Below are 22752 nucleotides of genomic sequence, written 5' to 3'. Positions count from 1 at the left end.
CGTGAAATCACCAAGCCTGTGAGCTGCTTTGAACGTAAGAAAGTTTACAAACGACAGGAGGCCATTCAGCCCTTTGATTATGATTTTGACAGAGAGGAAAAAGTGACTGTTGCTTTCATAATCCAAAACAGATATTGCAAAATACTGCATTGGTGACAGTGTATGATTTTGATTTATCTCCAATCCCACAACTACAGATTGCTGCGTATGTTTGCATGGTTAGCAGTATAAAACCGGAACGCTGGTTAGTATATTCGTAACCTGCAGCATAAATTCAGTTGTCACTTTTCATGTTGCACATTTTAGGAATTGCCCCCTACTGAAAAACGTTATGTTAAGGGCCAATACTAAAATACTTTAACATTTAAACTGTGAAACTCAGTTTTTTTAATTATTTCTATTCAATGCACTTCTTTGGCACAATCACATTACAATATGTTGTATAATTTACTGAACGTCGATTCTTGAGAATAATCTAGTAGGGGTATTTAGAAACAAGAACTTCGTGACTCTGTCAGAGGCCCTTTACATTTCAGGCTGTAAGGTTAAATATAGGCCTTACAGCAAATGATTGCATTTCACCTACACACTAAAAACTTAGTACTTAAAACTGGTGTTATTGAAATAGGTGCTGTCGCTTTAAGGCCTCCACCACTAATATTAAATACGAATGGTATATGGGATTAGGGGCTGTTTTGGGCTCCGCGTTTTTCCTGCGAGGCCCTGGATCCTAAACGGGATATTTTCCCTTCTCCTACCGTCCTAACGCAGAGACCATCTGCCTCAGCTCTCCCGTCCCCGCATTTACAATCTTTCTCCCTCCCGGCCATCTTCCCCCTTCACTACCCCACCATGCTCCACATAAGCACTCGCTCACCTCAAGCCCCGGTCCCCTTTTCTCTCTCTCTCTCAGCTGCTGCCGGCTCTCGCCTCTCTGTCTCCAAAATGGCGGTGCTGAGCAACGAGCGAATCTGTGATCGCTGGGCCGGCAGCAGCAGAGAGGCGGCCACTTTCAGTAACTGAGAGAGCAGGGACACGGCGCCATGGCGAGGAGAGAGCAGGGAACAGGTCTTGTAATCAAGCACAGAGATGCAAACAGAGGGGAAACAAGCTTTAAATACACCCCGGCACTGGTGTTTAATTTCAGAGCTAGCAAACACTAAATATATGGTATGTAATTATAAAAGCAACGTAAATCTTGATATTAATGTATTTTTTAACCTGTTAAATCTATAACATCTGGATTCTATTGGTAAAGTCTGAAAACGACGAAGATTGCCGAACTGTAGATGACGTATTTCAGATCTAAAACCACTTCGTTGAGCAAGAATTCTCGCGGTGTTTGGCTCAAATGAGGAAATTGAAGCAATGTAGTTAGTGTGTTGTTAAATATGAAATATTTATCTGGGCAGCCGGCTAGTGATTTATTATTATTATTATTATTATTATTATTATTATTATTATTATTATTATTATTATTATTATTTATTTCTTAGCAGACGCCCTTATCCAGAGCGACTTACAATTGTTACAAGATATCACATTATTTTTTACATACAGTTACCCATTTATACAGTTGGGTTTTTACTGGAGCAATCTAGGTAAAAAACCTTACTCAAGGGTACAGCAGCAGTGTCCCCCACCTGGGATTGAACCAACAACCCTCCGGTCAAGAGTCCAGAGCCCGAACCAGTACTCCACACTTTATGTTTTATTTATTTATGTAACAACCCGAAATTGCCACTGCTTTCTCATGTCAGCCATCTGCTCTTTTTTCCAGCATTGTTTAAATCTCCCTGAATTTGACTCATAACATCCCAAAGAAAATAAATATACATCTCACCATTAGTGAAAGACACTTTACAGTGTTCATTTTATTTTCACATCAAACTGTTCTGAACTGATACAATTGCTAAATTATATACAGCGAAGATAACACAAAGCGTAATTTTGTCTGATGGAATAAAAGCATTGCAGTGTTTAAAAAAAGTCACTACTGGTGGCCCACCATGACTTTAAAAACCATGTCAGCTCTCTGTGGATGCCAGATGCAATTACACTTTGAATCAATTGAGTGGTGTCTTTGTAAACCAACAATTCCAAATTCCAAAAAGTAAATCACTTGTTCAGTGATTGTAAATATTTTTTATAGATTGTTAATTAAAGTGCTATATGCACAATTACATCCCTTTCACTCATGACTGAATGTGTTACATACAGGATGAGTAGGGGGCACTCTCCCATTTGTTCTGAAGCTCAATCAATGCACTGCCAGTATGATATAAAGAGTATTTCATTTTGAATGAATAATTTAAACAAAGGTCCTGTTCTCCATAAGGAGAGCATGCTGGTGCCTTGCCCTGTTGGAATATACAAGAATGACCTGCACTGTTCCATCCTGTAAGCTGCTGGTTGATGCTGATTCAAGAACTGGTTAAACACCTTTTACAGTAAAACTTGATAGTTGTCTACACTCTTAATCTAATCAAAACCGCAGGTGTTATCAGCTGGGTGTCCAGTAGGGAACCAGGAAGCAACTGTCCAAATCAACCTCTGCTGCATGGTCTGCTATACACTGAAATATTCTTGGCAAACACATTAATTGAAAAATCAATTAATCAACCCCCCAAAAAACTGTGTAAAGATCATTGTGTAAAAATATCTTGGCATGTGAGTCGTGAACTGGTTCAACATAGCCATTCTGATTAGTTAGACATGTTTGTTTTTTTTTGTTGTTGTTTTTTATAATTGTTTAACAACATTCTCTTAGGCTAAACCATTCTTTAAAACCCTAGAATAAACTTCTGACCTTCTCCTAAACAGTTGTAAAACGACTTTACAGACTTCAAACATAATTTAACAGTTTTTTTTTTGTTTTTTTTGTGAATAGGATCCAATATGTAAAGCTCCTGGAAGCAAAAATAACTTTATAAAGCCTCTATCTAAAATGTAGTCTACAATAATGGTTAAAAAGCCCAGAACTTTAACCACATACAGTTGACTGGTACTGTATGAACATTATGTCCTGAGTTATCCTTCTTGTTTTTTAGTTCTCTTTTTTCAGTATGTATACCAGTATTGTATTCCATGTCCTCTTTTGATAATAAAAACACTGTAGTGCTGCAAAACATACAGAAAATAAAGTAGAAAGGAAAAAAGTCTAAGGTCACGTAGTATTTTATTTTGTACTGATGATAATACAGTCACAATCATTTTAGTCCATGTAATGCTTTTCAGGTGGCAACAGCTGATTAAAACATCTTCCCTGCACAAAAATGATACAGTATCACTTCATCATACTCAGCAGTGTTACAGGCTTTAATTCAATATGACCAACAAAAGTAAGTGCATTAGTCATTGTAGTATAGCCTCAGTTTGAATTCCATTCCCCTTGATGTAAAAAAAACTCATTAATCATGAAAAGCTACCATAAAAGCTTAATAATTGTGAATCAGAATTAATATATAGTTGTTAATTAAGTTGGTTTTCAAGCTCTAAAAACATCGTAATACCTCCTATTAGTAACATTACTACTGCTGTGATGAAGTTCTCTGACTTTTATCACAATGTAGGTTTTTTCAAATACAGTTATAGATTCCTATGCAGTAGCTAAAGTGGCCTGACAGGAAGTGATTAGGTACCAAATGGAACTGCAACAGGTAAAGAACCAAGAGATATTCCACACAAAAAATGGGATTCAATGATAATGCAACTAAAAGGCAGAGTAAGAAAACCAAAAGCCTTGGTTTTAACTTCTTTAAGAATACACACTGTTTTCTGCAGGATATTTAGCTGATTGTACGTTTCTGTAATACACTGGTTACATTGTGGAAGGCCTCTGATATGACACACACAAAGCTGCTGTGTGGTTCGACAGTAGGAGCAGAAACACAATCACACAGCTGTTTGCATGGTAATAAAACTGAAAAGTGACCTTTAGCATTTTATCGTGTTTCACGTACAGGCATGAAAGCGAACAGAAGTGTTTGTAGACACTCCAAACCAGATCATTCTTTATTTGACAGAATTGAGATTGTTGGGTTATACTGAATGCTCTTCAAGGCTTTTAAAAGGGGTGCATTAGTCACCGCGTATAGGAACCTCCTAAGAGAACACTTCACCTAAGAGAACACCCTTGTGATGAAACTGTTTTTTCTCATTGCAAATGCTTCGCCTAAAGGAAGAGGAACTTTGCATAAAAGCAATTCATTCACAACTCATCATCATCAAACTTAAATTCAAATGGTTTATTCAATCTTTTCAAATGTGACTTGTCACCGCGAGTGTCTTGAGGCACACTGATTGGTTTAATAATTCTTTTCAGCACCGGCGTCATCATTGCCTCATTTTTGTATTCTGATTTCCATGGGGTGCACCTCATCACTGCAAAACAGCATGTAATCAAACGATGAAATGCGCCGCTGGTTCTCTTGCTACAAAAAGTTGGAAATTGTTCGAGCTCCTGAAAAAAACTGAATGAGACACAAGTTGCCGAGCAATTTAGTGTTCTCCGTTATGGTGAGTTGCTTCACAAATCTGTTGAACAATATTGCCCCTGTGAAGGTATTCATAATAAATCTAGAGCTGCGGATGCATTCTTTAACGTGTGTAGGGGTGCTGTGTTAATTTAGTTTGACAGTTAGTTTATTAACATACAGTTACTTAGTCTATTAATTTCATATGTTGATGCAACTCGGTCTTAAAGAACACTTAGCTTGCTTCCCGAGTGGCGTTCTCTTAGGTGGAGACTACTGTAACACAGAGAATAAGATGAGTTCCATCTCCTTCGAAAGAAAAGGTTTTTATACAGAAGGGACAAGTTGTGATTTTTTTTTTTTTTTTTTTAAATAACAGCCAAGCTATTAATTTGCTCACCCTGACTTTTATTCACGTTTATTCCTCATTAAAATAGAATTATACAACAAAAGAAAACAGGGAGTCGGTCTGGAGCTTAAACAGGGGCTCAACCAAGCAAGAGTACAATAACACTAGAAGGCAGCATTTAACCGACATCAATTTGAACTGGATGGCAATGAGGTTACAGTGTGGAACTGTATGTTTTGTTACACATCTTAATCTACAAAGGGGACATGGAGAGGAAGAGAGGTGGGTAGCTCAGTGGATTGAAGTTGGAGATGGAACCTGTAAAAAGCCAGTCAAGGTCAGTAGTGGTGGAAATCTATACAAATCTGTGGCAGTTTCAGTTCAGTTCCTAATATACCTCCCCTGTTACCACAATCAGCACTCTCTCAGAGTGAACAAAGAGAGACATGTAGACTGAACTACATACTCCTAAGAGATTGTTCTCTCTACGATAGTGCTGAGGAAGATCGACAGGTAGGTGTGAAAGAAACTTGCATGGTTTGAAAAACATTTATCAGGGTGACTAATTAAAGATGTATTGATAAAATGTATTGATTTACATTTTTCAAGCAGATTTAGTGCATTTTCTAATTTCTCAATGCTGCCACTTCTGCTGTACCTGCTATGAAGAGAATTAGTATACTTCTGTTTCTGTTCTGAGCAAATAAAAAAAAAAAAAAGCAGAAGGGAGCAGGAAACCAGGTGCTTTACAAACACATATTTGAAGGAAAATGCTATTCTTGTCTTACAACCACAAACTGAGCAGACATATTCACAAGTGCAGTTGTAGGTTTCAGTTTTGCTATACACCAATGCAGCAGTTAAGTACAGGCAAACTTCACAGTACATCCTAGCAGATAGTTCTGCACTTGCCCTTAGCTTAGTGAGAATCATCCCCATTCTGGATGCAGCTGTACCAATCTTTACAGCCAGCTTGATTTTTCATCCTCATACTTCTGTGGGTCAATAAAAGGCTTATCAATAGACTTGATCATCAGCTCCCCACAGTACACGCACTCTGCAGCAATGATGTCATCAATGTCTGACTTGATCTGCTGTCGGCTCAGCTGGCCTTTTCCCAGGCTTACCGTGTCCTCCTCTTTCGGCCGATGTCTGGACTTGGTGGGCTGGCTGGTGGTCAACAGCTTCTTTTGGAGTTCCTCCAGCTTGCTGTGCTTGTAAGCAGACAGGTGGGGGCTGACCTCTTGAAGGAGGCAGTCATAATGGAACATGTGGCTGCACAGGAATAGGTAAAATGGGCGGTTGAGCAGGGGAAAGTCACAGGCAGCGCATTTCTCCTGAGACTCGACCACACCGTACTTGTTCCTCATCTCCTGGATGTCCTCTCGAATCCGCTTGGCACTCTCGGTGGCTTCTTCCATCTCCTGCTTGAGCTCCTCGATGTGTTTGTTGTACTCCTCCAGCGAGTTGCAGATGGCCTCCTTGAAGTGGTCAATGGTGACGAAATCTGGGAAGAAGGGCAGGATGTCTTCAATCTTGAGCAGGTTGCAGCTGGAGAGGCAGTTCATGGCTTTCTTCACGTCCTTCTCCTCCTGCACCACGTGGCGGGCGATCTTCAGCCACAGCTTCTTCCGCAGTTCCTCGTCATCCTCCGGCAGGTCTGCACAGGATTTGGCCAGGTCCACATCAACCTGCAGTGAAACAAAGATGAAAGCAAGCAAGTAAATATTACATCAACACGCATCTCCATTATTAAGAGTGGATTTAGCTGAAGGCTAGCTGGAGGCAGCTACATGGAAAAATTATGAAACCCAATACTGGGGAACCAGAAAGCACTGAACAATTGCAAATGTAAAAAGACTCATCACTTTTGTTGGTATGAATTTCTTTTGATTAAATAAAAATTGCTAAATGTAGCCACTTTTTTTGTTGTTGCATATTGCATACTGGTATTTCAGGGGTTCTGTGTAAGTAAGTAGTATAATAATATTATTACTATCAATATTATTTTTTCAAATGGATAAACTTAAATATCAATAATAATAATAATAATGATAATAATAATGCCTCATACTGTACCTGCAATGCCAGATCCACTGCCTCCTCATACAGTTCCATTATCTTATAGACGTGCACGCAGGCCTTATGATGCCCATGTTCAGCACACAGACGCAAGGCGTACTTGAGGTCATAGTGAATATCTGAAGAGTGCGTTCCAGTCTGCTCCAGGTACAAAAGCAAAGACTCTGGCTTGTACTTGGCATAGAGAGACAGCAGGTAGTTGTGGATTGCCTCTTCCGTTACAGCCAGCTCATATACACAAAACTCCATGTAGCGTACGGTCTCATTGATCTGCTCTGTACTGCCAATCTGACTGTAGTTGACCAGAGCAGGGATGAGATTCCTGGAGTCTAGTTTCTTCCCCATCTGGATCCAGGCATCTACCACCTTCTTGGGGATGTGTTGCATGAGGACTGGTGAGAACTTGTAGAACAGCTTCTCATCGCGGTGCTTAGACAACACCTCCAGGGCTGCTTCGTAGTCATCATGCTGGCAATAGTGGGAGATCACACGCTCATAGTCCTGCATAATGACAGAGAAGAACACCATGTCTTCCACATTTCCGTGGCTGGCCAAAAGGTCATAAATGGTCGTTCTGTTATTGTACAGACATTCTTTGATTTTGGAGCTGCTGAGGAACTTGCGGAACTCTTCTCTGCTCTCCAAGAAAATGCTGCGTTTCGACTCGTCTCCTTCTAAGGTGCCCAACCTGTTGAGGCAGAGTTCCGTAAGCCAGGTGACCAGGAGGGTGATCTGTGTCTTCTCGCTGGGCTTCAGGTTGTTGAGTTTCTTCATCAGGAATTCTTTCAAAGCATCCTCCTGCTTGGCATCAATGAACTTTAAGGCGATCTCTTCAAAATAGTTTTGCGTCAGTGCATAACACTTGGCGCTCTCCAGGTATTTCTTATTCTGGAAGCAGTGCTCAGCTTCTTTGGCCAAGACAATGTCAAGGCACTCTGGCCTGTCTTTGCAATACTCTTTGGCCAAGTCAAACTTGCTCATGCTCATGTACATTTGCCACACATCTCGCGCCTCTCTCTGAATGTGGTAGCGGAAAACAGCTTTCTCGGTGTAAATCCACACTAATCCGCCAGCTGAGTCTTTGTTCATCTTTTTCAAGGAACCAAACTTGTCTGGGAAGACATCTTCGTAAACCACCTGCCCATTTAAGATGCATACAGCTTTCACCCGATCAGGCAGCAAGAGCAGAAAATGGAATTGCGTCAGGACAATGGAAATGGGCTTGTTGAAATTGAAATCGATATCTGGAGGATACTCCCAAACCTGAACATCACTTAACAGAGAATCAGGACGGGCATAGTTCAGTGTTCCATATAAAACTCCATTACCCATCATCCAGGCAAATGATCGCGGCGAGGTACGCAGCTTGGGGGTGTAAAACGCTATTTCGCTGAAGCCAAGATTGGCTGGAAACTCCTGAAAGCTGGGGAAATTGTCTGCGTTTTGGCTGAAAATGGAACTAAAGCCCTGCTGCTCTGCACCTTCTGGCACTTTCCCGACAAACTGGAACAGACGCTTCCGCGTGGTCGCTATGATGAAGAACTTCGAATCGACCCCCCGCTCAATTTCCAAACAGCAAACAGGGGCTGATTTGCCATCTTCATCTAAAGTGTAGACCAGTCTAAAATACTGGTCCGGGTTGGTACTGAATAGGCTTCCTTCTGATGTCGAGATCTCTGCTTCATAGATCTGTCCCTGGCTGGTGCCCACCAGGATGGGCCATGTGTTGGTCTCTGTACCCAGGAACTTGTTCCAGCCAATGCTCTCAATGAGATGACCCTTCCATCGTGAGAGGCTCCGCACCTTCTGAGTGTTTCTGTTCAGGTACAGGCACTCGTTTGTATTTAGGCTGATCAGCAGATGGGAACCTGAGGCAAATCAAAATACAGGGTGTCAAATCATTGTTATGTCAATTCTACATTACTCAAATGGTACCTTACCTCTCTCCCCACCACCCCCTGCAACTACAGAAGAAATTAATGTGAGACAATACTGATATGCAATCTCTTGAGACTTGCTATTGCGAGATTATGATGAAGCTATTTTTGCATTAAAATAGCCAGAATTCATCTTAGATAATTGATTCCTGAAAAGAACCATTCTATAAAAAATAACCCAATTCACACTTCTAATCAGCTAGAAGCGCATATAATTAAATTAAAAAACTCTCATTGCGGTTCTACCTGTAGGATCCAAGAATAGCTTGTGTACTTTTGCATCATCCTTGCGTCCAAGTTCAATCTGATTTGGTTGATCAGGCTTTCCAAGATCAATCCTGCAAAAAATGAATTGCAGAATTAGTGCACTTCAATGCAAGTTTTTATGCATTTTATAGCTTACTTTATCATGAAACATTATACAGGCATACATACAAATATTGTGTAAATAAACCAAAAGCATACTCTCTTCACATCAGCTTCATAATATAAAAGCAGAGTATACCTAATTAATTTTCATATTTAAGCCTGCATATTTCAGCACAGCACCCCTAAATACTGATCTATTAAAACACTCTAGCCAGCTTATTTACATTTTGTTGTTTAATGAGACAATGAGATGTTCACCCACACCATATTGTAAGCAAGGTACCACTAGAAGTACAGTGCTTGTAAACCATGCCAATTGTAAATACAAGCAGAAAGATCTAAAGGTTCCTACCTCAGCAGGGTGTCTTTCCCAAGGCTCATACAAAGTTGGTTATTGCAGACTGCAAAGTGATTAATCTTCTCAGGGGGAGAAAAGTCAATCCTCTGCTTATTGAATATCGGCTTCTCTTCCTCCAATCTGGCATTTACGAATCCTGAAAACAAAATACTGCAGTTCACTGCTTGCTTAGGCACTTCAGAATTTAATTATTAAATTTACTTACAGGATTGATCACTGGAATTGGAATTCTTCGCTATGGTCTGATTCTCTACTTTCTATTGAGCCTCAAGTAACAGCTATCATGCCAGTCTGGCCCAGCTCTCATAAAGCTTCACTTTCAAGTCAGCAAGCAGATTGAAAGATACAGTGAAACTGCAATTACTTCACAAAGAGGAATTAAGATGCAAAATCATATTTACTGTAGATCAGGGGTTCTATACAAAAATCGGTGTTTTTATTTTATTTTATTTTTTATTTGACTAATTGTGGCACAATATTTTATACCCCAAATGATACCACACATTTACTACACCTTATGCAAGCTGCCTACCACCCCCAGTATTGGATGCAGGCCCTGATCCCCCGGTTTACCTGAGTGTGTAATCCCAATGTTAGATGCTGAAAGGCGGGTATGCTGCTGCTGCGTTGGGTGCCGAATGATCTGAGAGTCCTCGTATTCATCAAGTATTGAAGCCATGGGGATAACCTAGTTTTGAATAAATCCAAATAAAAATAACACAACTTAAAGCGTGCGGTAGTGCAGGCCTTTATTAATAATTATCATTACTAGGGGAATCGGTTGCGAACGACTTCCCCTTCCTCAGTGTCTTCTTATACAATTATCTTTCTGACAGACCGACCAAGCCTTGCACAGCCGATTGTTTGCAGTAATTCTGAATGCGATTACTATCCCGAGACTCTAATTCAAATTCTACGGGGTCTTCTGTTATAAAGGTTCTGTTCATGAAGATTCTGAATGACAGTAGCAACTCATATCAGCTGACCGACAGGGATCACATGATAATCATGAACAAAGCAAAGACATAACATTATTGCACCACTAGAGGGAGCCGTGATATCAATACAGTCTGAATACAGTAATCTTAGCTGCTCTCAAAAGGAACGATTGATCTGATTAAATGTGTACAATGATTAAAGTCGAGGAACAATTTGATTTAATCTATTTTACTTCATTAAAAAAATAACAGAACTACCATTATTGTGAGCAGCCCTTTGAAAAAGAAAGATGCATATAAAATGCTATTGATAAATAATGTTGGAATATTTGTAAAGACTTAAAAGAATCCCTACTACTTCATGTAATGGCAAAGCATATTACAAGCATAGGGAAATTATGATTAAGAGTGCATTCTTTATCAACGTATTATTCCTATTACATTATAGTCATGTTCTCATGTTGATGTACACACACATATATGTGTGTGTGTGTGTGTGTGTGTGTGTGTGTGTGTGTGTGTGTGTGTGTGTTTGTGTGTCATACAGGTAATTAAATCTACAACCCAAGACTTAGTTCAATGTTGACTAGCTATAATTAGATTACTTTCCCTTGCAGATAAAGAAAATAATACACGGCCTGAGTCGATTAGCTTTTTGTCTTTTTTTTTTTTGGTATTCATTTTGATTTGATTACCGCAGTTTCGACAAGCATTAGCTCCTAGAGAACATAGTCTGAATAATAATTCAACAGTAATTGGTGGTCTGTGCTACCAGGGCAGGAGACAGCGGTTGGGGTTGAGGTGTGAGGGGAAGGGTTAGGGTTAGGGTTGAAGTGTGAGGGGAAGGGTTAGGGTTAGGGTTGAGGTGTGAGGGGAAGGGTTAGGGTTAAGGATGAGGTGTGAGGGGAAGGGTTAGGGTTAGGGTTGAGGTGTGAGGGGAAGGGTTAGGGTTAGGGTTGAAGTGTGAGGGGAAGGGTTAGGGTTAAGGTTGAAGTGTGAGGGGAAGGGTTAGGGTTAGGGTTGAGGTGTGAGGGGAAGGGTTAGGGTTAAGGTTGAGGTGTGAGAGGAAGGGTTAGGGTTAAGGTTGAGGTGTGAGGGGAAGGGTTAGGGTTAGGGTTGAGGTGTGAGGGGAAGGGTTAGGGTTAGGGTTGAGGTGTGAGAGGAAGGGTTAGGGTTAAGGTTGAGGTGTGAGGGGAAGGGTTAGGGTTAGGGTTGAGGTGTGAGGGGAAGGGTTAGGGTTAAGGTTGAGGTGTGAGGGGAAGGGTTAGGGTTAGGGTTGAGGTGTGAGGGGAAGGGTTAGGGTTAGGGTTGAAGTGTGAGGGGAAGGGTTAGGGTTAAGGTTGAAGTGTGAGGGGAAGGGTTAGGGTTAGGGTTGAGGTGTGAGAGGAAGCTTTTATGGCGCCCGCTGGCAGCATCTTATCTGACTGTCACCCGTATCATTGGGATGGATTTTCCACTTTCCCTTTATTAAATTGTATTGAAAAGGCCCCTTCCTTTAAGTTAAATAATCCTGCTGCAATATAAAAAATAATATAATGTATTTTGGTGTGTCAGGTAAAAGTAAAATATACAAAGAGGTTTAATTATTGAAAGTGTGGTTCATGGCCTTTCTTTTGGACTAAAGTCACAAGAGAAATATTTGATAAAGAAATAAAGAATAAGAAAGTCTGCAGAACATTCAGAGGATTGAATACAGAGCACTGTTATGATAGGTTCATTTAAGCCAAACACATGCCAGTTCACAAGTTCTGTTTACTGCATGAACTTTGTAAAATTCGTAGAAGTTAATTGAATAGTTCTACACACAAAATACTATTAGCCCTTATAAAAGCTTGTGGTGGTATACAGTGAGTGTAGTTGAGCATGGTAAATGGAAAATTAAACATAGGAAATAATGGAAATGCACTGAAAAGTATGTTAAAACCCACAGAAAATCAAAATTACCACGCGGATTTACTCTCATAAAAACACTTATAGTGGACCTATTCAAACGATGCGTTGTGATGATGTTAAATCGTGACTGACTGATTGTATGGTATATATCTTTCGTTTACCATAGTAGAAGCATAACAAATTGAAAGCATGGTAAAGCATAGAAAGCATTGTAAATTACAGGTATGGTAAAGCATATACAAAAAGGTAAACCATGGTAAATTGGTATGCAGAGTATAACCATGGGAAAACTGCAAAAAAAAAATAAAGAAAGAAAAGCCATGATACGCTTTTATAAGGGACAGAGCTGGCCAGCATTGAGGGAAAATAAAATAATATACAGTAAAGCAGGAACATGTGAAATAGACATACTCCATATACTGTATTGTATTTACTTTTAGAAACGAATACAATACCATTATTATTAAATACAATCATACCATATCATATAATGTGAAACATGGCGGTACACGTGAGATATACCATAAAAAAAATCCTGTGTGAAGCAATTAGGCATTTATAATGTGTATTTGTCGGGTAATTTTGTTTATTGAAAGAGAATGTAAAGTTTGTGGATTGGACAATTGTCAGGAGGGTGACGACGATATCGGGTTACCTTCCTGCTCTTGGGAGCGGTCATGCAAATGACAACCTGTTTGATCAGAAAGTTGTACTCAAGTGAGAACTGCTTGCAGCGGCGTTACAGACGGCAACTGATCAGAGACTGAGAAAGTAGTGCTTAATCCATGGTACTCAATAGGAGAGCTTTCGAGCTGAAGTCATACAGAAAAATTGACTTTTGTGGGCAATTAACCTCGGAGAATAACACTATCAGTCACAATACTTTTTTAAAATATGCCACCGCAAATGGAATACCAGTGCGAGGAAAGAAGGATCCCACCGATGACTACATCTCATGGTCAAAAAGATACAGTCAACCATGAAATTAAATGCGTTCTAGTTGGGGATGGTGCCGTAGGGAAGACCAGTCTAATTGTTAGTTACACCACCAATGGATACCCAACGGAATACCTGCCAACTGCATTTGACACTTTCTCTGGTAAGTATCCAAATAACTAATTCATTTAGTGCAGTTTTTTTCTTAATTCATGCATTAATAGGCTTTTGCTCAAATAAACATTGGTGTGTACATATTTACTTTTCGTTTTAATGTTGTACATGTTTGAAAATTGCATACGAAAGTGTTGCATAATTTTTTATATTTTGTACACCACTTTTAACAAATCGATACAATGCAAACATCATATTAGGTTTTGTACTTCAATTTCCGTAAACTCAAGTCTAGAACAACCTTCAACTAGATTAGGGCGCTCTTGTAGGACGGTGGTGTTTTATCAACTAAAACAGAAATCTAAAAAGTGAAAAGTTTTAAAATGCATGGCTACTCAACTAAGTTTTGTTAATCTATTTTTTGGGCACTGAGTATTATTATTATTATTATTATTATTATTATTATTATTATTATTATTATTATTATTATTATTATTTTCTGTTTCATTCTTAAAGTACACTAACTAATCTGGTAACCTAAAAAAATAGAAACATAATCAAAAAAAGTTATATTGTTTTGGAAACCTTCAGTGAGGTGTGTGGGAACCAGATTCAAGGTGCTGTGTTTAAGAGGATTTGGGGGCATGCAGAAACATGTTCAGAGAGCGTGGGAATTGCATAAAATAGAACCTATCTGGGCACTTTCATCTATTTTACATGTTTTATTACTAGTTTTGAAAATGTATCTGAAACGTAAAAACGCTGGTAAACTTTTAGACCAACAGTCAATATAGTGCAGCATTTTATTATTATTATTATTTTGTTTTTTTTATAACAATGTAATAAGTAACTTTTATAAACTGGTGAGATTGTCATTGATCCCTGCATCTCTCCTAATCCCCACTGATGTGGTAAAGCTCTAAAAAGCAGAATAAGAAACACAATTATAACCTGGAGTTAGTCACTGTTTATTAGTTTTGAGATTAAATGTATTTTTAAAGTACCCAGAAAATGTAATGTAATTATTATTATTTTTTTTTTCCCCCAGCGCTTGTTCAGGTTGATGACACCCCAGTACGGATTCAACTCTGTGATACTGCTGGACAGGTGAGAATAGTTGATATAGAAACAGTTTATATACACAGTTTTATTGAAAATCCACTCTCTCACAGTTTATTAGTACTGTGAATATGATCAATAACCCTCCTTTTCTTCTGTTTAAAATCTGTTGGTTCGTGGCTTGTATTTAATACTTCAGTTTGGAATATGCAGATTTTTCAAAGCCAGTGCTATATTGCTTCCTGGCCCATAACCACTTCCTGTGAGTTCAAATTCACTACAATCAGACCACATGACCTACAACAAATATTTGCATACCCTGATTCTCACCGCAAAAAAAGGGGACCAGTACAAATGTTAATAAAGTTAATAATATGGTGGTTAATTAGTGGAGATTAGATTCTAATAGTGATATCTATGAAAATTGTTTTGATAACTAATAACTTTATATCCATTTGCTCGTTTCTAAACCATGTTCCTAATAGGATGTGTTCAGTCTTGCTGAGGGAAACAATAACCAGAATCACTGCATCTTCAGTCTTTACCATGGTTGTCTTCCAAACCCCAACATTTTTATTTAGTATGTTTCATTGTATATTTGTTGTGTTGTTGTTTTCAGTGTGTCTTACCAGCTCATTTTACAACATCTTTGTGTTATTATTTGTAGGAGGAGTTTGACTGCCTTCGTTCCCTCTGCTACCCTGGGACAGATGTTTTCATTGTGTGCTTCAGTGTTGTAAACCCTTCATCGTTTCAAAACATCACAGAGAAATGGATTCCTGAAATCCGAGCGTACAGCCCCTCCACTCCCATCATACTTGTTGGAACGCAGACAGACCTCAGACACGACGTCAACGTTCTTATCAACCTGGACCGAATTCGGGTTAAACCCGTCCATGCCTCTCGAGCCCGAAGTCTAGTAGAGAAGATCCGGGCTCAGGACTATGTGGAGTGTTCTGCCTTGACTCAGAAAAACTTGAAAGAAGTGTTCGACACAGCAATCTTTGCTGCAATAAAGCACAAAGCCCGGCAAGAAAAGAAACTCAAAATGGACACGCACAAGATGAAAACCCTCTCCAAGGGTGGGTGGAAGAAATTTTTCTGTTTTGTCTGATCTCTTCCGAAAAAAGAAGACTTTAACCTCTTATTAACTTATTATGAAATGGATTGATAAACTAACATTTTAATTTAGGAGACTGTTGGTAGATCATCACCACCAGGGCCTCTTGAAGGATGTGATTCATGGACCATTGTTCTCTGGGTTGGCAGTTGAAGATCAGCAAGATTGGATTACATCCTTAAGCTGCAACACAAACACTTTGGTTCAGGTGGACAGAAAATGTCTTTACTGAAACCAAACGGCTGTAAATGACCATTGCAAATCTTAGTGTGAACATAAACATATGGTGCCAAGGGGCCTTTTACTTCAGCAGCGCTCTTGTTGTTTTATCACTCTGCTGATACAATTGCACTTTAAGTCTTTGGGTCTCTGCAATTTTCCCAAGTCTTGATTCCCAGCATTCACACATGTTTGTATAGATTGAATTCTAATGGAAAGGGTAATAAGTCATTTGAAATGTACAGCTTTACAAAGTGCATGACTATATTAAAGGCTGGGGTTAAAGGGCCAGGGATAGATTTCTGTTTGTTTGTTTGCTAACCATAGTTTTTCAAAACCCATCTCAGTTTAGAGACCAACCGTAGAGACCAATCGTTGGCCACACCTGCTATGAAAGAGTAAAAAGGGGCATATACCTGAGCAGTCTTTAGAATTTACTATTCAGACTATTGTCAACTTGAAAGCTAAAACCAGTAATATATATATATATATATATATATATATATATATATATATATATATATATATATATATATATATATATATATAATAAAATCATTCATAATCTCATTCCAATGCAGTGCTCTTCAGATCAGTTATCTATCATGGTATTTATGCACCACAGCAATGCTGTATGGAAACCACATCCATGAATGTTAATGTGTCATATATTAGGTGATGCTCCATTTTCCTATTATTTAACATAGATATAAGGACCTTAACAGTTAATAGCTGTTAGAATGTAAATAATGCATTATTGCTTCTAGTGGAAGCTTTTATTTTTTATTGTTTTTTTGATTTTATAAACAATGTTTCATATTCCCAGTTTCATTGCTGTTCTCCCCCTGTACACTCAAAACTCTGCATTTAAAGCAGGTTCATATGTGTTTTTTTATGTATGAATTGCTGAACAAATAAATATGAAAAATCTTAATAGCTGCCTTTGTGTGAAGTGCATTGAATTTTAATAAGCTGTTTCAGTGACCGTTGAAACTTACTGTGTATCATCACAAAATGGTTTTATTAACTTTTTCATCATATCCTTATAGATTTTTGGTTTGTACAATATACACAGTATACAGAAGCTAATCCAATTAAAACAAAAAGACAACATTATTTTTTTGTTTTAAATATTACTCCCAGAAAATATATTTTTTTTTAGTTGGTGCAACCAATTTTATTGAATGTTTCATTTGAAACGGCATACGTAGATATATTAATTTTATTGAATGTTTCATTTGAAACGGCATACGCAGATATATAAATTTTATTGAATGTTTCATTTGAAACGGCATATGCAGATATATTAATTTTATCCGGTATCCAATTTTGAAGGCTTGTTATAGATAATGAAGAAGCATAACAGTATAACTATGCATTTACTCAAACGCCTCAATTCAAATATCCACATTTCTAACAAAAGGACATTGAGGATACAATGGTCCTGAGTTGGTTGTCTTTCCTTTCCTCTCAAATTGATTTACAATATTTTGCTTCACCCACACATAAGTATTAAATCACTTCAACAAAAGAAGATATTAACTGGAGGCTTTTAACTTTTATTACATTTCTTATTGGCAGGTATTTCAAAGGATGGCAGCAACTGTATTTGGTAAGTATTTGGTGTAACAAGCAGACTCCAGATACTTATTAACTGTAAATGGCTGGTGCAGGAAGGACCATCGTCATATAGTCAATGTGTTAGAGCCCCCCTTTATTACACACTGGAGAAGGTTACAACTGCATTTTAACAATACCGTTCTTTGCATTAATCCTATGTGCTTATTTTCTTTTTTTGAGCGTGATATATTTAGGCAGAACTCTAAACAAATCAGACAATAATTTCACAGTGGGGTTACAAATATACTGGAGTTCTAGCTGCTAGTGTAGTGCTGTGGAACTACAAAATGCCCTTTGGGAAAGGCTGTGCCGTTACAAATTCATCATCAATACTTCAGCCAGCTGTGACCCATTGCTCTTCGAACACTATGCACGTACAGAACTCTGTTTAGACTGCTGTGACAACAGGGAGTGCAGTGTTCACAGAACACAGGAGGCTTAGCCTTTTAACAAGGTTAGCTGAGCTCTTTGACTAACACTAACTGTTACCATATCAATAAAGGGTTAAACAAGGTGGAGATATTTTTGTTGATCAAACATGTTTCTAGATTATTTCATATTTAAACAACAGGAAAGGTCCTTGCCATTTATCCATATTTAAGGAATTAATGAATACAGTGTTGTAAGTAAGAGTCTAGTGCAAGTGTAGCCCCATATCCATCCCCAAGTCCACACTGATGGGAAACCTTTTTTTTTTTTTTTTTTTACATTTTACAGTAGTGCTGTCCCTTGATGTTCTTCGGTATAAATGGTCAGATCCACTGGGAGTCACAAATCAGCAGGGATCAAATAGTTTAAACTGTCACGGAGGACAGTTATTGAGGGGCAATCAAGGGCTTCTTGAGAGTATTCCCAGCCTTGAATTAACAACTGGAGGAAGTTACAATTGGCTATAAACACAAGTTGATGAAAGGAAGTTTGTTTTGCAGGTGAAGGTGTTGCCACACCCTGTTTTACCTGGTAACTCGATACAGGCTTGGCCCATGTATTGTAGTGTTTGTTTCCAAGAATCCGTCAGTATTGCCGCTTCAGCTGGAGCAGTTCTAGTCATGTTAAAAATACAATGCTCATGACATTATGGTTGTTAGGACTCTATCTGCTTTTAGAGTTATTGTAGTAGCACCTGAGCTGCAACTTTATAATGACTGCATATGTGACAGCAGATTGCTTTTTGTCATAGCAAGTTTGCACCATTTAAAAAAAAAATAAGGCAATTGTTAATGTTGCAAATCTAGTAAACGTTTCATTATCAGCATTCTGATTTGTGTATGGGATCAAATCAGGATCACTTCCTTCTTGGCACATGAAGAAGACTATACACATAACATTGAGAGAAACACTGTTTTCCACCTCAAGCGTGGAATTAACCCTACCTTGTCCCTCTTTCAGCTCGCTCGATAATGCAGGACACCACCTTGCCCCTATTATGGCTTGTTTATTTCCAGTTTTGCAACTTTGACAGTGCATGACCTTTTACATAAAAAAGTGGTTCCAACCTTATTCTTGTTGAGATCAAGAATGCCTTTAAAGTTTTTTTTGTGTGTATTTTTTTTTTCTACAAATATTGGTTGGGATTGCAAACAGCCATTTTCTTTTTATATTTTGCTATTGGGAATACAATGGAATCATCCCTTAACAGCCACCAAAGAGACTGAGTAAAATAGTCTTTATAGAAAACCTAGCAGAGAGATTGTGGAAGAAAAAGTGCCACAGCCAAGGCTGGTAGCTGGCAGGAAGCTGCAGGTTTAAACGTTAATGCACACCTTTATTACAACAATTTTTTTTTTACAGAAACAGTGACATAAGGAATGATTTCCACAACTGTTGCTTTATGGGCTGTTCTATAATTTCTAATATTAATACAATATGTCGGTCAGTATGGGCCAGATTGTTTTTGTCAAAGGAAAATCAAACTTAACGTGTAAAAAAAAAAAAAAAATATGCAACAATTTATTGCATTTCATCAGGATGTGGATTCACCAGGAGACAGGGCATGTTTATTTGCTGCACTGTAGCCCACAGCAGCATGCATGCTCTATAGCCTGCATGCATTGATGGGGGGAGGAGGGGGTTGGACAATATAAATGTGATTGTTTCCTTTAGTCTGAAACAAGAAAATATATCCAAGGCTATACTAAAAAAAAGTTTTTTTTTTTAAATTAGACTGCTTTAAATAATCTTGAGTTTTCCCAATACAAATACAAACCTCGAGGAACCTTGATAGCCAGGAGTTACAATGTATTTGCATGAGATGCAAATTCCTCCTATCCCATTGAAGAAACACAGTCAAAGACATTCAAGTCATTCAAAAGGAGAGGGCTTAAAAAAAAGTAGGATCTGTGTATTGGCACCTGACATTAATTAAGAGATGAGAGCTGGAAAAGAGTAAAACTAAAAATGATTTAATTTATTTTCAGATGTGAAAATGATGCGCTAACTTACCGAGGAAAGGATTTCCAGCCTGTCCCACAGTCATTTAAAACGTCTAGCATTAGGGGGGATGGGGCGCTGTAAGCACAGTAAAAAGTGTGGTAAAAAGTGATGGAATCTTAATAAATGTGAAGGTTCCAAGCAAATCTACCATGGTAAACTTTTACAAGAGTGTGATCATTATTGTGTATGTATACTTTAGATAAATATCAATGAGTACATCAAGACATATTATTATGAATGATACTGGACAGTTTTCATAAATTATTTGTGTTAGGTGAGTATAAAGAAAATTGAAATTATTCAGAGGCAACTCTAGGAATTGTTCTATTAAAAAAAGGCAATGATAGCACAAGGGCAGCTATAACACCATGTAACAAATTTTATTTATTTTTTGGTTCCTGGGTAGTAAGTGTTATTTCCTAATTGCTTATGCCTCAAAAGTATAGACAATGGCTATTATTCCCCACAAACTTTGCTTTTGTGACCAGGACAGTGATATTTTGAAATGTACCTATTTCCAATCAGAAAACGGGCGAATTTGTGTCTTTTCGTTCACATAAAGTCAGAAAAAAACAACATATGAATCCAAATTAACATGTATTTATACTAAAGTAATACAAAAATGACTACAAAAGATTTAGAAGTGAGTAGTTATTCGAGATTTATGATTATACTGTAAATCACTTTCACGAATCAGCCCCCAAATGTAGTCTCCCATCATGTTCTCGTTATACTGTCCTTGGTAGCGGCGTTCAAAGTCCAGTATATCCTGGTGGAAGCGCTCGCCTTGCTCCTCCGAGTACACTCCCATGTTCTCCTTGAATTTATCAAGATGAGCATCAAGGATATGGACTTTGAGGGACATCCTACAGCCCATTGTGCCATAGTTCTTCACCAGAGTCTCAACCAGCTCCACATAGTTTTCGGCCTTGTGATTGCCCAGGAAGCCCCGAACCACTGCGACAAAGCTGTTCCAAGCTGCTTTCTCCTTACTAGTGAGCTTCTTGGGGAATTCATTGTACTCCAGGATCTTCTTTATCTGTGGTCCGATGAAGACACCGGCTTTGACCTTTGCCTCAGACAGCTTAGGGAAGAAGTCTTGAAGGTACTTGAAGGCTGCCGACTCCTTATCTAGAGCTCTGACAAATTGTTTCATAAGGCCCAATTTGATGTGCAGTGGTGGCATCAGCACCTTCCGGGGGTCCCAGCCGTACTCATCATACTTCAAGGCGCCCAGCAAGGTCTTGATGCTGTTGTAATCCTCTTTGAGGTGCACCGAGTGAGCCAGGGGAAGACGGGTACTTGTTACCATTATGGAGCAGCACGGCTTTGAGGCTCCTGAATGAGCTGTCAATGAAGGACAGTATAACGAGAACATGATGGGAGACTACATTTGGGGGCTGATTCATGAAAGTGATTTACAGTATAATCGTAAATCTCGAAAAACTACTCACTTCTAAATCTTTTGTAGTCATTTTTGTATTACTTTAGTATAAATACATGTTAATTTGGATTCATATGTTGTTTTTTTCTGACTTTATGTGAACGAAAAGACACAAATTCGCCCGTTTTCTGATTGGAAATAGGTACATTTCAAAATATCACTCCTGGTCACAATAGCAAAGTTTGTGGAGAATAATAGCTATTTTCTATACTTTTGAGGCATAAGCAATTAGGAAATAACACTTACTACCCAGGAACAAAAATTGTGTTACATAGTGTAATGACATATAAGGCAAGAGGTATTTTAAAAAAATGGCATAACAATGGTATCACAAAGTCTATGAACCAGTGCATACTGGTAATCCTGTATCCTTCCTTCAGGATCACTGTTCAACGTCTATTGCATTGTTTCGCCAACAACAGTTTAGATTGAATATAAAACTGTATTTTAATCATCAAAGCAGTCTTTAAATAACTCATAGTAGTACTAAAAAGAGACTTGACTGAGGGGCAGTCTTCAAAAGTTACAAAGAATAATAAATACATAATTCTGGAGTTTGTGAATATGGCCGATTGGGTTCTGTTTCCCACTGTAATGATAAGGCATGACTGGTTTTATTTACTCAAAAAAAAATGATGCTATAATCACACTTACCAGTTGCATATTTTATGTTACATTTATATAAATGTTGCATGCCCCTTAAATACAATGAAATTAATTCCCAGTACACTTTTAACATAAGTTTAACTCCCCTGGTTTAATGCAGGCCCTTGGTTTTAATGTCGAAATATATGCAAACCTTGGACCACCTAATGTGGAGGGATATGTTGCATACAGATGCACTCCAACATCAAGCTGCTGCTGCAGGGTTACACTCTCTTAGCCTAAAACCCATCACAGTTCCTGAAGCAGCTGCAGAAGCTTCACACCTGATGAGCCTGATTTAAAGAGAATCTGAAAACAAATGACCATCTTCAACCAGACAGTCCCACAAGCCAGGGGACCACTTTCAATCCTCCCCCAAGTGAGAGGCTCCACTAGACCAACAGCAATCTTGAGATCTGCTAGACGCAGTGCAAATAAACACAAGCATGATTTGTTTAATGATATGTATGCAAAATAGCTCTTGACTTACAGCATGCATAGCCCTACTGGAACACATCTTTTCTGGTGATGTAGGAGGCAAAGGACCAGGTTGAGGCCTTTCTCAGTAACATGTACACCTCATGGCCTAAGGCGTTATTGGGGAATCAAACCTGTACATGGTAAAGCTAAGGTACTCGGTTCTGAGTCACTGTGGTGTAATGAAGCAGTAATAAATTAAAGTATATTTCTCACGGTGAATTGAGAAACAGACTTCCGTCTGCTCATCATTATCATAAGCGGAAACCAGTGAGGTGTACACA

At 38.5% G+C, this 22752-nt stretch overlaps 3 protein-coding genes across 6 annotated transcripts in view; 1 reads left to right on the top strand and 2 right to left on the bottom strand.

The window, feature by feature from the left end:
• Nucleotides 1-1047, bottom strand: part of LOC117422412 (chromatin-remodeling ATPase INO80-like) — a 46731-nt gene extending 45684 nt beyond the window's left edge. For 3 of the 4 annotated variants that reach the window (XM_034037407.3, XM_034037411.3, XM_034037409.3), the window contains exon 1: nucleotides 878-1047. The gene's annotated coding sequence lies outside the window, so the exon portion shown is untranslated. The other variant, XM_034037408.3, reaches the window with a different exon arrangement.
• A 2114-nt stretch (nucleotides 1048-3161) lies between these two features.
• LOC117422599 (vacuolar protein sorting-associated protein 18 homolog) lies at nucleotides 3162-10563 on the bottom strand. Its single transcript, XM_034037785.3, has 5 exons — nucleotides 10144-10563; nucleotides 9565-9706; nucleotides 9090-9181; nucleotides 6904-8774; nucleotides 3162-6515 (listed from the first exon to the last, which is right to left on the bottom strand). Exons 1-5 carry the CDS (start codon nucleotides 10247-10249, stop codon nucleotides 5787-5789), a joined length of 2940 nt encoding a protein of 979 aa, XP_033893676.2. The 5' UTR covers nucleotides 10250-10563; the 3' UTR covers nucleotides 3162-5786.
• A 2545-nt stretch (nucleotides 10564-13108) lies between these two features.
• Nucleotides 13109-16783, top strand: LOC117422080 (rho-related GTP-binding protein RhoU-like). The gene is made up of 3 exons (XM_034036730.3): nucleotides 13109-13500; nucleotides 14500-14558; nucleotides 15178-16783. The coding sequence occupies exons 1-3, from the start codon at nucleotides 13296-13298 to the stop codon at nucleotides 15622-15624; spliced, it is 711 nt and encodes a 236-aa protein (XP_033892621.1). The 5' UTR covers nucleotides 13109-13295; the 3' UTR covers nucleotides 15625-16783.
• The last annotated feature ends 5969 nt before the right edge of the window (nucleotides 16784-22752 follow it).

This window comes from Acipenser ruthenus, chromosome 15 (assembly GCF_902713425.1).
Source record: "Acipenser ruthenus chromosome 15, fAciRut3.2 maternal haplotype, whole genome shotgun sequence".
Taxonomy (NCBI): domain Eukaryota; kingdom Metazoa; phylum Chordata; class Actinopteri; order Acipenseriformes; family Acipenseridae; genus Acipenser; species Acipenser ruthenus.
This window is presented reverse-complemented; position numbering and strand designations above follow the sequence as displayed.

Excerpts from the sequence above, each read along its gene's own strand:
- LOC117422599 (XM_034037785.3), bottom strand. The coding sequence starts at position 10,249 with ATGGCTTCAATACTTGATGAATACGAGGACTCTCAGATCATTCGGCAC. Across the intron at positions 9,707-10,143 it reads CATTGGGATTACACACTCAG|GATTCGTAAATGCCAGATTG; the intron begins GTAAACCGGGGG and ends TTTTGTTTTCAG. Across the intron at positions 9,182-9,564 it reads GGGAAAGACACCCTGCTGAG|GATTGATCTTGGAAAGCCTG; the intron begins GTAGGAACCTTT and ends CATTTTTTGCAG.
- LOC117422080 (XM_034036730.3), top strand. The coding sequence starts at position 13,296 with ATGCCACCGCAAATGGAATACCAGTGCGAGGAAAGAAGGATCCCACCG. Across the intron at positions 13,501-14,499 it reads TGCATTTGACACTTTCTCTG|CGCTTGTTCAGGTTGATGAC; the intron begins GTAAGTATCCAA and ends TTTTTCCCCCAG. Across the intron at positions 14,559-15,177 it reads TCTGTGATACTGCTGGACAG|GAGGAGTTTGACTGCCTTCG; the intron begins GTGAGAATAGTT and ends TATTATTTGTAG.